The sequence below is a fragment of the Passer montanus genome, unplaced genomic scaffold (assembly GCF_014805655.1).
Source record: "Passer montanus isolate IOZ18808 unplaced genomic scaffold, ASM1480565v1 scaffold57, whole genome shotgun sequence".
In the NCBI taxonomy this organism is placed as follows: domain Eukaryota; kingdom Metazoa; phylum Chordata; class Aves; order Passeriformes; family Passeridae; genus Passer; species Passer montanus.
The window spans coordinates 4,068,749-4,081,810 of NW_024370705.1; the positions used below are offsets into that span (position 1 = coordinate 4,068,749).

General features: G+C 46.7%; 1 protein-coding gene across 6 annotated transcripts in view; it reads left to right on the forward strand.

The window, feature by feature from the left end:
• TAOK3 (TAO kinase 3) overlaps window positions 1-13,062 on the forward strand; it is a 75,945-nt gene that overhangs the window by 52,239 nt on the left and 10,644 nt on the right. For all 6 annotated transcript variants that reach the window (XM_039725833.1, XM_039725837.1, XM_039725838.1 and 3 more), the window contains one exon: window positions 6,546-6,680. In XM_039725833.1, the coding sequence (XP_039581767.1) occupies window positions 6,546-6,680 (135 nt within the window). The remainder of the gene's footprint in view (window positions 1-6,545; window positions 6,681-13,062) is intronic.

The following is a 13,062-nucleotide window of genomic DNA, read 5'->3' on the forward strand; positions in this document are numbered from 1 at the left end:
TTGATGAAAACAAAACATGAGCTGCTCCCACCAGACATAAATGGCATTTGTGAAAGGAGTAGAGTCCTGCTTGTTTTAAGACTAATTCTGTGTTTTATAATGGTTGTATGACACTTGTAAAGTATAAATACAGCATTTCTGATGCTGTAAATTCAGTCCTGATAGACTTGTATGTAGGATGCACAAACAGGACACCACATGGAAGTTTTTATTTGGTTTGAAAAAACCCAGAGTGTCTTGCACACTTATAACTGAAGTATTATGAAATAAATCACCTCTAGATGACTTAACACAGGTGTTTTAGGGTAATTTTGGGAGCAGAAAGCCCAGGTCTGCACTGATGGTCTTCACAAAACAGCTAAGGATTGGCTAGGACTGCTGGTCCTTGGATGTTCCCTTCTGCTGTATGTAATTCATAGAGCAGATTTGGACTCTGTGTAGCAGGACATGTTCCACTCTGCAAATATATTGTTTTAATTTGGTACACTATTTTTTTAAATTCTTTGTTACTTTGGGGAATGTAATTTGAAATGGAAAACTGCTTCACATGTGTATTAATATGTGTGAAGAGACTAAAATTGCAGCTTGACATTTCAGGGGGGGTTTATATCCACATACATCCCACTTTGTTTTCAAGGTAAAGTTCTTTGTTCTGCCAAGATTTCAGTTTGTGCTTTAACTGCATTTCTGGAAACTGAGATGAAGCTGAGTTTTGGGTGTCACTCTGGAGCCCCTCACAAACACAATGGGAAGAACCTGGGGTTTAATTTAAGCTCTTATTTTGTATTTAATCAGCCTTTAAAGGCTAAAAACAAAATACTGATGAACGTAAGCAGCATTTTGTGGGTGTAGGGTCACATATGAGATGATTTTGACATGGGTGAAGTCAAATTGTTGTATAAAATTGTGGCATTCCACTAATGTGTTAATGAACAACCTCCAGATTGTGGAAAGAGTCCAAGAAGGCAAAATGGCTTGGAGTGTTGATATTTTCTATGGCTCAGAGCTCTGAAAAGTCAGAGGCCTTCTGGTGTTTTGGGCCACAGCCCCAGAATGTCACATGCAGGTGAAATGTGGGCTGGAGGAGTCTGTGGTGGTGTGAGGTGCAGTTCTCAGCCTTCAGTGCTTCCAGCTGCTGCCTGGTGTGCAGAGCCAGGCTGGGCTGGATGGAGAGCAGGAGCAGCTCATCCCTGGGTGCTGCTTGGCTGGAAGAAGCCTCAGGCACCTGGGGAGCACTCCTGGCTTCTGTCCTGTCACCTACCCTGAGGCAGAGGCTTAGGGAGGAGGCTGATGGACTAAAAGCACTTGTAAACAACTCATTCTCTTTCTTTTTTTTAACAGCTGCTAGTTGGCTGTAGCTTCCAAAAATGTTTTGTGGTCACAGGGTAAGTGGAATGACCTGTTCTGATCTGGTTAATTGTCACTGGCTATGCTAGTTCATGGCAGCCAAGGTGCTTGGGGTTTGCTGCACTTGGGATGAATCCTCTGTGGAAAACAACCCCTTCCACAGCACAGCAGAGCTCCATGGTTTTCATAGAATAAAGGTGACCCCACCTGTCAGAGTACACCTGTTAGGCTGGAAGAAAAATCACTAGACAGGAATAAAATATTGAAAATAATAAGAAGACATAACTGGATGTGGAGCTTTTTGTGTTATTTAGTTTATAGCTGTGTCCTGAACTCCTGGGAGGAAAAAGAAGGAAGCCCATCCTTGGGATCAAACCCTGCTCCCTCAGGAGGACACCTCAATCACCAGCATGTTCTTTTCAGGAAATTCAGATGTCTGGCTTGGATGAGGAAGTTTTCCTTGCCCTTTTGCAGGTTGGTGAGCTCCTCCATGTACATCTCAGTAGGTCCAGTGTAAGAACTCTCTTCTGAATACAGCTGAATAACTCTGCTACTCCATGCAAGGGGCATCTTGCCTATGGATGCACATTCTCACATCCATCTCCCTTCAGCAGTTGTTCAGCTGCACAGGTTGAGAGCTGAAGGGTCAGTGACAGCTCTGATGCAAACCCAATTGTACCTGAGAGCCCCAAAAATGACAAAATGGGGTAGGGAGTAAAACTCCAAATTCACTCTGCTTCAAAGACACATAAACCAGGTTTTAAAATCAGATAAATATCAGTCACTTCACCCTAAAAAATAAGGATAAAGATTTTTGGCTCTCAGAGTCAGACAATAAAGTGAGTATAGGCATCAGCTGGTGCATCAGAGATGTTTTGTCACCTGTTTTGTTCAGCTGCTGGTAAATGGCAGTGTGGGCACAGGTGGCTTCCCAGAAATATTATTTCATTGTCCTCAATGAATTTATTATTATTTTATTCCTGCAAAACCATAATAATGTGTTGTAATCTTTTAATCTAAACAGAAAGCCAGTACAATATTGGTTTTTTTCAACTGCAGTACAGCTGTTGCTGTTTCTTGCTTCAGTCTTAAAACCATCAGTGCTTTCTGAAACTTGGGCAGTAAAATGTCAGGGAAAACTTGTGATCAAGATCTGGTTTATAACAAGAAGATGGAAAGGAGGATCTTTGATCATCACAAGTTCTTGCCCAATGTGTGCAATAATAAAGTACATTTACAATAACTGCTGCAACTTGAGTGACTTCCCAGATCCTGTAAATTAACCTGTGCACATCTCCTGTTGCTGCTCCAATTAATTTCAGCATTTGGGGGGAATTTTGTGCATGGAGAGAGCTTAAACCTCCCAGTTGATTAGCAAGGCACTTAAAGCAATATATTAAGACAAATGGTGCCACACTGTTGTTTTCCTTGCTCTTTAAATTCCTAGAAAGCAGGAGTTTGCTGCCATTCCATGGAAGTCCTTAGTGGGGCTTGGAAATTGCCTTTCCTGTTTGTCTAGGAGACTGGCAGCAGTTACTGACTCCTCCTGTGTCTGTGGAGGTTTTATTTGGTGTGCATAGCAAAAAACCCCAGTGGGAAAGGGAGTGTTCCTCCTGAGGAGAAGGTGGAGGTATCCCAGCTTTGGGCTGGGCAGAATTTGGATGCTAAAGGAGAAGGATGAAAAGACAGTGTGTGGTAGAACTGGGATGGGACTCCGAGCAAAATCCTCTCTGTGTTGGATTTTGAGCTCGTGGTTTGACACCAACTCATTGTGCTCAGGCAGTTCACCAGGAGCAGCCTTTCAGATCCAGCTGGGAGCACCACTGGAAGCTCCACCAGCTCTGCCCAGATAATGCTGTAGGAATATTTGAGGATGGTTTTGTCCTGGTAGTGTCCCAGCCAAATCCCCCCCTTTGTTTGGATCAACCTGAAAACTGTTTATGTGGATGATAAGTCAGAAGAACAAATTATTCCTTGAGTAGAAAGTTGAAGATTCTGGATTGTTGGCCCTGAAGTAAAGGATTTTAATGAGTGAGTTGTGAGCTGAGCATGCCTCAAGTTGCATCCTCAAGGTAAATATTGCAAGAAAACCACAGAAAACAGGTGGGAAAATGAAGTGTTTATAGAAGATACATTACTTTAAAAACAAATCAGGGTTTGAATTGCAGATTTGGGGCTGAGAGGTCCCCTGACTCAAACTTGGTGAGTTTCTGGGATGCCTTCAGTCAGATTTTATTTATTGGGTGCCATGAGCTGAGATGCCAATTTTGGGTCTTTGTTTCCCACACATCTGAAGCTGAAAGTTGGAAACAAAATTTCCTTATCTGTGCCAACAGTTATGACTGCAGTCTCTTAGCAAGATTTTGGGAGAAGAATTTTATTTTAAAGCAGCAAAATTGTATTTCTCTGGGTTTGTAGGGAGATGTTTGTCTTTGCCATCAGTCACCTCATCTGAGGAAGGCTGATGGAGATGTGGCTACTCATAGATTTATTTCTCTTACCAGCTGAGATTTTTGTCCCCTTGAAATTGGTTCTTTGGCTTGCTCAGTTGCAAAGGAATTTTCCCATTCCTTGCCCAGCTGAGTTTGAAATGCAGAATGTGATTAATTCACATTCCTGAAGGGCAATTTAATTCTGGTCTGAGCTTCTCATGTGCACTGAGGTAACCAGAGATCCCATAAAACAAGGCCAGGGTGACACTCTGCCCTCTAAAAAGCCACCTCTTGGATAACAGAAAGTAAATCACAGATTAATTTTCCGGCATAAACAGCAATTGCAACTTAAGCTTGTTATTTTAGGTGGTGTTTTGGAGCATTCTGAAAAGTCTGAATGCCCATTTTATAAGTTGGGTGGTTTTTTTCAGTGATTTGAAGCTTCTCTGGATTTAATATTTGCCATACTGACATAATGGAGAGAAGGAAGAAGATCCAGGGATTGGGGTATTGCTTAGCAGGCTTTGGGAGCCCTGTGCACTCACAGGTGCTGCTGCAGGTTCTGTGTGTGTGACCAGGGGTGACATTTGTCCTGTCCCCACCTCCATTCCATGGCTGGAGTACAGCACTGGTGGCTCCTGTGTGCTGTTGTTTCCTCTGGGGTTCAGGTGGGTGAGTTTGGGGCAGATCTTCACTACAGGGTTTGGGATCCCTCTGGTGAAGCTGAGTCAGATTAAACTGAGAGATGCTGTTGGACTTGGAATATTTAATCAGGATCTTCTGGGGATGGCTGTTCTAGAGCCTCACATGAGCCTTTCTCAGGAATGTTGGCAAGTCCAAGAGCTCTGCCCATCACACCAACGTGCACGAGTTGGAAATCTGAGACCAGCCCAATTTTCAGTGATTTCTCTTGTGGTCTCACTGCCTTGCCTGTCAGACAGTGCCACAAATACCCAGTATAAGGATGACCAGTATAAAATGAAACTGCAACTTTTTGTGACACTGTATTTCTGTGGAGGACTGTCCTTTTTAGCTGTTTTTGGCTCGTTCTGTGTCCCTTGTGTGGGTGTAGAGGAGCTGGTGCAGGCTTGGCTCTGTGGTGGCCTTGGGCACTGAGCAAAGGCAAGGGAAAGGTGAGCATGGACTGGGAGTGCTCAAATGGAATGAGAAGGAAAGGTTTTGGGGTTAAAGCACTTTCAGTCAATGTGGTGTTCAGCTCTTAATATCAGCATTTTTTGCACTTAATTGGCTTTTGCTTGAACTCATTTCCAGAATCCTGTTGAAAAGGGCTGAGTGTGTGTGGATGTGGGTGAGAAGCAGCTGGAAATGGAGGCCAGCAGGGGGGAAAACAAGGTGTCTGTGGAGTGGGAAAGGAGCACAGGGATGACAGCAGTGTCCTGATGGAGACACCATTCCATGGATTCTCCCTGTGGGGCTCTCTGACCTCCCTTGTGTCTGCTGGGCCATGGCAGGGTGGCAGAGCTGCTCCTGCTCATGGAGGCAGCTCTGCCCTGCAAGGGCTTTCTAGCCTTTATTTTGCACCCCAAAGAACTGGAAACTTGATTTAATTCAGGAAGACTCTGTCTTCCTGTGAGGATCTAGGAGCTGGAGGCTGAGGATGGGAGTCATGACCCTGTGGTGGGTGCCAGTGTGGGCACTGGCAGCCTTTATTTTGCGCCCCAGAGAACTGGAAACTTGATTTAATTCAGGAAGAATCTGTCTTCCTGTGAGGATTTAGGAGCTGGAGGCTGAGGATGGGAGTCATGACCCTGTGGTGGGTGCCAGTGTGGCCGGGCAGGAGCGGGGTGTGCTGGGTGTCCAAAGGCTGCTCCATCCCCAGGGTGCAGCCTGCAGGTGTGCTGACTGTTGGCAGTCACCATTCCCATTGGGAAAATCATGGTGGTGTGGGTTTTTTGCTGGCCTTTCTGAGGAAGGTTTCTCCTGGAGCTTTGTTCCACTCCAAAATTTGCCTGCGCCGTTTGGGAAGGGCACAGCTGCTCCTGGCAGAGCCTTGCTAGGGAGCAGGGGAGAAGCTGCACCAGGAACCATTCCTGCTAAAACCTGGGAGCTGTTGCTTTAAAAAGAAAAAAAAAAAAAAAAATCCTTTGTGGGCTGTGGAGAGAAAGTGCTAGAACTGTGCAGGATCATGACTGGAAAGCAGGATCCCTGAGTGGTCACGGAGGCTTTCCTGGTCCTCTCCAGCCTGCCGTGGATTTAGCCAGGATGCTGGTCCCCCACAGCAGATAGCAAACGAGGGACAAAGAAACCCTATCGAGGACACAGCGCTCGGCAAAGGGAATGAGGCAGGATGCTGCTGTGGTGTTAAAAGGGAACAGGATCTCCGTGCCTAGACATGGGAATCACGTTTTCACCAGGATCGCTGGCTTGCAGTGCTTGAACCCGACCTTCCCGAGGACTCCGATCGCCCCGCTCCGCTTCCTGCTCCCGGCTCGCTTTTTTCTGGCACATATGTAATACTGGAGGTTTAAAAAAAAAAAAAAAGGAGATTAAAAAAAAAAAAAAAGAAAAAAAAAGGCAGCCTGATCCAGGGATTCGGAGGCATCCTGCTCGCGATCAGCTGACGCGCCGAGCCGAGCTGCAATGTGTTGCTTATTCATTTTGTACGGTGGGAGCTGCCGGGGCTAAGCAGAGCTGAACTATGCCTCTCCTACAGCCGCGCTTGTGCAGACAGAGGGGTGAGAGAGAGGCAGCCGCCGCGGGAAGAGCACAGCCGGACTTTCTCCTTGTTTTTATCCATTTCTGCAGGATCATGTATTTATAAGGGATGAGGTGGGCCACAGGGATCGCAGGCCTGAGGTGCGGCCTACCCAGTCAGTGCAGAATCAGGCCCTCCACTACCGGAACCGAGAGCGCTTTGCCACAATCAAATCAGCATCTTTGGTAAGAGCCCCCATCCCACCCCACCCCACCTCGCTCCTCAGCCCCTCGCTGCCATCGCCTCCGTGCTGTTGGTGCTGTTGGCATAGCAACTGGATATTGCACTGAAAGAGATTTTACCTCTATGTGTGTGTGTGTGTGAGAGAGAGAGATGTAAATGTGAAATATGTTTAATTTCTCGGTGCATTTCCAGTGTGAGATAGCCCACCTTCCTGGGTGAAGTTAATATCTGGTTCCCCCCCCACCTCCATTTCCCACCTGTCCCTTTTGTTAATGTATTTATCTGCATGTGCATAAAGAGTGTGTGAGGTGTGTGAGAGCTGCTGGAACGCCGTGGAGATGCAGATGCAGATGGGTTTGGGAACAATAAGATCGCTGCTGCCCGCCCTGAGCTGCTGCCTGTTTTTTTTTTATTTCATTCATTCATTTATTTCAAGCAACTGTACCGTGACTGCATTTTCCAGCCTGATCCTTTGGAAGGATTGCTGGGCTGCGATAAGGGAGAGAGAGAGAGAGAGGGCTTACAGCGGGCTGTGGGCTTACAAAGGGGAGGGGGATGGGATGAATCCATCAAGATTTGTACTATTGCAAATGTGATTGCTGTGGATGCCTTTGTAGTAGGGAAAGGGGTGTGTGCCGGAAGAGTTAGTTGTGTGCCGCCTCCCCCACCCCGCATCCACCCGGGCTGGGAGCAGCCTTTTCCAGGGAAAGCAGTGAAAAATGGCCCTTCAGAGGGAAAACGAATGTCCTGTTAAATATTTCAGCCCGCTGGTATTAGAGGTCAGATGGACGGGGAGCGTTAGAAAGTCCCCACGGTTTGGCCATGGCACTTGCTCAGTGCTATGACATCATCCCGGACCAACCCCGAAATTACACCAGCGAGCCCTCCCCTTCCCGCTCCTCCTGCCTCCACCATGGGGCTTCTCCTTCCAGACCACCATTTCTGGATGCCCAGAATCGCTTCCCCTCCTGCCTGCACAAGGCACGGGGTGTGCCTCTGTGTGTGTGTGTGTGACCACAGCTGAAGGAGCTGACTGGAGGCAAGCAGCAGTGCCAGCAGCCCAAATTTTTCTGTGTGAGTGTTGCTGCTGCTGTTAAAATCTACAATGATGCTGTGGCATTCAGGCTTCTGCCCAGATGCTTCCTGGGAGCATCTGAATCCCATATTTTGCAGGTGTATTTTTGGGTGCCCATAGCCTGAATACCCCCCAGGCTCATGTCCCCTGCTCCCCCAGTTTAAAGTGACCTAGAAATGTGTGTGTTAGAGGACTTCATGCAGCACACCTGACAGGGGCAGGATCCCTGCTCTCCTGAAGAGCCTCTGCCCTGGGAATTTTTCCTTTTTGTCTATGTGTGTTTTTGCACCCAGTGTAGTGCCAGCTTTTCTACTGCCTGCACTGAGCAGATAAAAGTGGGACCCAGTTAGGTTGGCTGGAGGGCAGAAATAATGAATGACTCATGTATCATACTCCAGACATACAATTTCATTGATAAATTGATATGTGTGATGAATATATTCATGTTCTTCTACTCCCTGTGCAAAGCTGCTGCACCTTGTGGCCTGCCTTCAGCAGCAGAGCCCAGAACTCCTGTCTTCCCTGGAAATGTCACCCCTGGGCTACTTGGGTGGCTTGAAGGGATTGCATGGCCAAGCCCCTTTGGGAGCCCCAATGAAAATATGGGCTGTGAGGGATTCCCAGATCCCTGAGCTCTGGGGAAGAGCTGATATCCCAAGGTCACTCCTAAATCCCATGGCAGCCTCCTGTGGGGCTGGGATTGTGTCTGGATTCCTTACTCACTTGGATTTGCTGAATCTCTCTGCTTCATTGACCAAGTGATGATAAAGATAAAAATCATTTTGGGTGGGGAAGATAGAAAGCTTTTTGGAGAGCTTCTCTTTGGCTTTTCTGTGGGACATGTTCTGTTATCCCCGTCATACACACACATCTCCCCTTCCCAGTGTAGAGGGAAGTTCCCCACACACCACCCTGGGCACTCCAGGAGGTGTTGGTGGGTCCTTACTGCTGAGGTTGTGTGGTGGGGCAGGACTGACCCTGTGTTTGCCACAGAAATATTTCATGGTGATGAGCTTTCCCTTTAATAATCTTCCATTCCCACCTCTTCATGTTCCAAAATGGAAATCTAGTGGGAAAAAATAAAAGTTTAAACCCATTGCACAGAATTTGGGTGCCAGTGCTTGTGTTGGAGCACTTTTTATCACTGTCACCATTCAATGCCTGGATGATATCAGTGGGAGAGGTGCTGGAAGCTGCTGCTCCTCTGGCCAAGGGAGAACTTCCTCCTGCTTCCCTGTCCAACATTTGTGGGAAGGGCAAGGTCAGTCATGGAGCTGACAGGAGGTGAAGGACCTGAACATGCCTGGAATTTGTGCAAACCCAGAAATTCAGGCTTTATTCATCTCTCTGTGTTAATTTGCTCTTTCAATGGCAGCTGGAACAGATTTTTCATGTGTGAATGGGTGCTCAAGATCCCACAGGGGTTGAAAACAAGCAAACCAGCAAGCTTTGATGGTTCCCTACATGCTGGCTGCTTCCCATTTCTCAGCAGCTGGGAACATCTTCCTGCACAGAAAGGTTGTGCAGTTGGGTGCATCAGGTGGCCTGTATTGTAGAGAATCAAAAATGGGAGTTCTGGCCCCAAATTCAATAATATGGGATGATATTTGGGTGTTAAAACTTCCTTTCATGGGATTTGCTGAAATCCACCCCCCAACACTGAGACCAGGGCAGTGTTTTTAGAAGAAAAGCACCAAGTCTGGGGCTGTTCCTCCTGGTGCAGTCCAGGACTGGGGCCCTCAAGCCCTTGCTCTTCTCCCCATAGATCAGGATATTGCAGATGGAGGTAAGACTGGCATTCCTTAAAGTAATCCCACATTCAAGTTGGATCTCTTTCCAAAAACAAGCTGAAGCAGTTTAGGGAGTGCAGAGGTCACAGAGGAACTTAGGTTAGATAGCTGAACACTCCAGGTGACCCAGTGGTTTGGAGAGTGATTCCCTTGCCCTGTTACTCTGCAAAAGCATCATGTGAATATGAGGGAAGCTGGACAGAGCTCCAGAGAAAACAGTCAAATGAACTCTCCACAGAGAAACAGGCTGTGGATATCCCCTTTTGAGTCCTGCAGCAGAGCTTTAATATTGCTCAGATTAAAGAAAATCATGAAAATCAGCAAATGTGAGTAAGAAAGATGAAGGAGCTTAACTTAGGTCATAATTCAATCAGCAATTTTAGTAGTCATTTTTTCCTGGACCACTTTTCTCTTTAATCAGTTTTGTGTGGTAACAGTAACCATCACTCACCTGGAACAGTGGTGGAAAATACCTTGCATATTTCTGCTGTTGGAATAAAAGTTGCCATCTGAAATGGAGACCAGGCACCTACATCTCCATATTATTTCTCAGATTATCAGTGATCCATAAATTAAAAGTTACAACCAGCAATCTCTTGCAGCTCAGCAAGCTGTTGTTTGAAAAGGAGGGCAGAGGTTCTGCATGTTGATGAGACTACACCTCTCAATGTTTTCAAGGGAAAGCTTTTTTTAATCTCTTCAGAGATGCATTGATCTGCACTTCTGGGTGTCTTTCAAGCTTGACCCCTTAGGTCCCCCCTTTCTCATGCATCTTCTCAACAGCTGCTTTTCCAGTTTTCAAAGGCAATGATCAAGTAGATAAAACTTCATAGAATCCCAGAGTGGGTTGGGTTGGAAAGGATCTTAAAGCCCGTCTCATTCCACCATCCCAGGTGGCTCCAAGCCCTGTCCAGCCTGGCCTTGGGCACTGCCAGGGATCCAGGGGCAGCCCGAGCTGCTCTGGGCACCCTGTGCCAGGGCTCACCACCCTCACATCTGTGACATCTCGATCCATAGAAAGATCGGACAGTGAGGACTCCATCAAAGGCCTTGGTGTTCTCTTTGTTCATTTGCTGGCATTTGGATTTCAATGTCATCTCATCAGGGCCTGCAGAGCCAAGTGCCCATGGGAGCAGCATTCCCTGGACGTGGCCTGGAGAATGGCACCAGGGCAGCCTGGCTCCAGAGCCAGGTACCTTCACATGGAGCTCTCCCCTGCACCCTCTTCTGCTGAAGCATTGATGTTTTATTCCAGAGGGTTGAGTTTCTCCCAATGGACTCATCTGGCTGCTGCCTTTGTAGACCTTTCCTCTAAAATTTTGGACTTGTTCTTTCTGGTCTCCTCTTGCAGCTGGCAGTGTTTTGCTCAGAGCTGTGCTTCCTCCAGCACAGAGGAGCTCAGAATTTCAGTTATCTAGAGGTGCAAACTCCTGTCTTTTAGGAGAGGATTCAATATCTTGGATAAACAGTGTAGAAAAGGGAAGTCTAAACAGCTGCTGGTTTGGAGGAGAAGCTGTGAGCTCAACTTCCTTACATAAAGCTAGAATCTTGGAGGGGTGAAAGAAAGTTTGGATTTTATGGCAAATGAACTGCCTGTGGGAGTAGGTTGGAAAAGACATCTCTGTTCTCAGTTCTGTTTCTGCCAAAGATGCGGAGAGATAAGAAACTGAGAAAATGCCATACCTTAATGAAAGTTGTTCTGGTTTGTACAGGTTTTTGGTTCTCCTGATGACCTGATTGATTGTTGTGTGCTGCAAGGAGAGCTCCAGGAAACTGCACCTTTCTGGTGTGAAGGTTGCTGACATTTCCTGGTTATATGGAGAACAAATTTTGTAGTTATCACCTTTTGCCTGAGGGGTTGTTTGTGGGCTTCTTCTTGAGGGGCAGCTCCAATCTCTGCTCCCTGTGACCTGGAACAGGACCCAGGGAATGGCTGGAGCTGTGTCAGAGGAGGTTTAGGCTGGAAATCAGGAAAGGCTCTTCCCCCAGAGGGTGCTGGGCACTGCCCAGGCTCCCCAGGGAATGGGCACAGCCCCGAGGCTGCCAGAGCTCCAGGAGCCTTTGGACAGTGCTCTCAGGAATGCACAGGGTGGGATTGCTGGGATGTCTGTGCAGGGCTGGGATTTGGACTCCATGATTCCTGTGGGGCCCTTCCCACTGAGGATGTTCCAAATAGTACCTGGAGTTCCAAGAGTCTTTGTCTAAGAACACCAGAAAGGTGATTACTGGAACATCCCCACATTTTCTTGTTAGAATGGTTGCTGGAGCTGTTAATTCATTAGGGGTTTAATCTTTAAAACCATAATCCTTTATTCATTCATAGTCTGAAGGGCTTCTCTGGCACTGAACTGGGCATGTTCAGTAACTAATGTTCATTTCTTCCACATTCTGCCACCCCTGAGATCACCATGTGCAGACTTTGTCTTTGAGGAGTGTCCTGAGGAATGGTGGGTTTGACTGGAGGTGGTGGTGATAAATGAAGTCTTTATTGTGAGTTTGCTGAACAGAGGCACTAAATCCACCAGATGTCCACCAAGTCTGCTGCTCTCCTCTCTCATCTTTAGGATGAGACGCTGCTTTTGTTTTCTTCTGACTTCTTAATGTCTCATCTTCTGTTGTGACTGGAAGGCTTTATCAGCTAGGCTTGTAATTAGCAATTGCATCCTATTGTTAGGGATAAATATCCTAGATTTCATGGGAAATCTTTCCAAGATGGAATTCTTGTCACGATAAAGCTGAGCAAAATTGGAAATGGGGTGCAGAGGAGCAGGGAAAAAAACAAGGATAAAAGTTAATGAGTTTTGCTGTAAATAAAACAAGTGCACATTGTACATCTCATTAGAGATCAGACCAAAGGAGACTGGCAAAGTTGCTGGAGGATCCTTAGATCCATTTTTTCTTAGGCTCTTGCTGTTTGCTTTGTTCTGCCAACGTCTGGGAATGGAGTGTGCCGTGCAGAACATCCCATTGCTCACAAAAGGGCTGGGCCCCAAAAATAGCACATCCAGGAAGATCTTGTGCTGCTGGTGGCTCCCAGATCTCCATTTCTCTTCAAGTACCTGACCAAGGCTGTTCTCTCCCAGCTGGATGTCACTGAGCATTGTCAATGGCATGTGTGAAGTGTTGGTGGGCTGCCTGTCTCACCTGGCATCTCTTATCATTAACTTGAATTCTCAGAGAAATTTTCCTTACCTGGAAGCAGTGGCAGAGGTCTTATTCTTGCTGAACTTGACTGAAATGTGCAAGTTCCTATGAGCACTTCCCAACTTCATCCAAGTGTGGCTGTCCTTGTTACTCCTGGAAAAGCCAAAAGCTTTTTGAGCTGTAGCAGAACACTGGGCTCACACAATGTTTGTGTTTCTGTGGTCATTCCTACAACCCCACTTGCTCCTGGTGGCTGCCTTGGCTCTGACTGGGTCTCAAGCATGTACAGGCTGCTGTGTTGCAGCAGTTGCTGAGGTGTGTTTAATCCAGCCTACTCTAAAATGACATCCTAAAATTTCTTGTAGGAAGGAGATG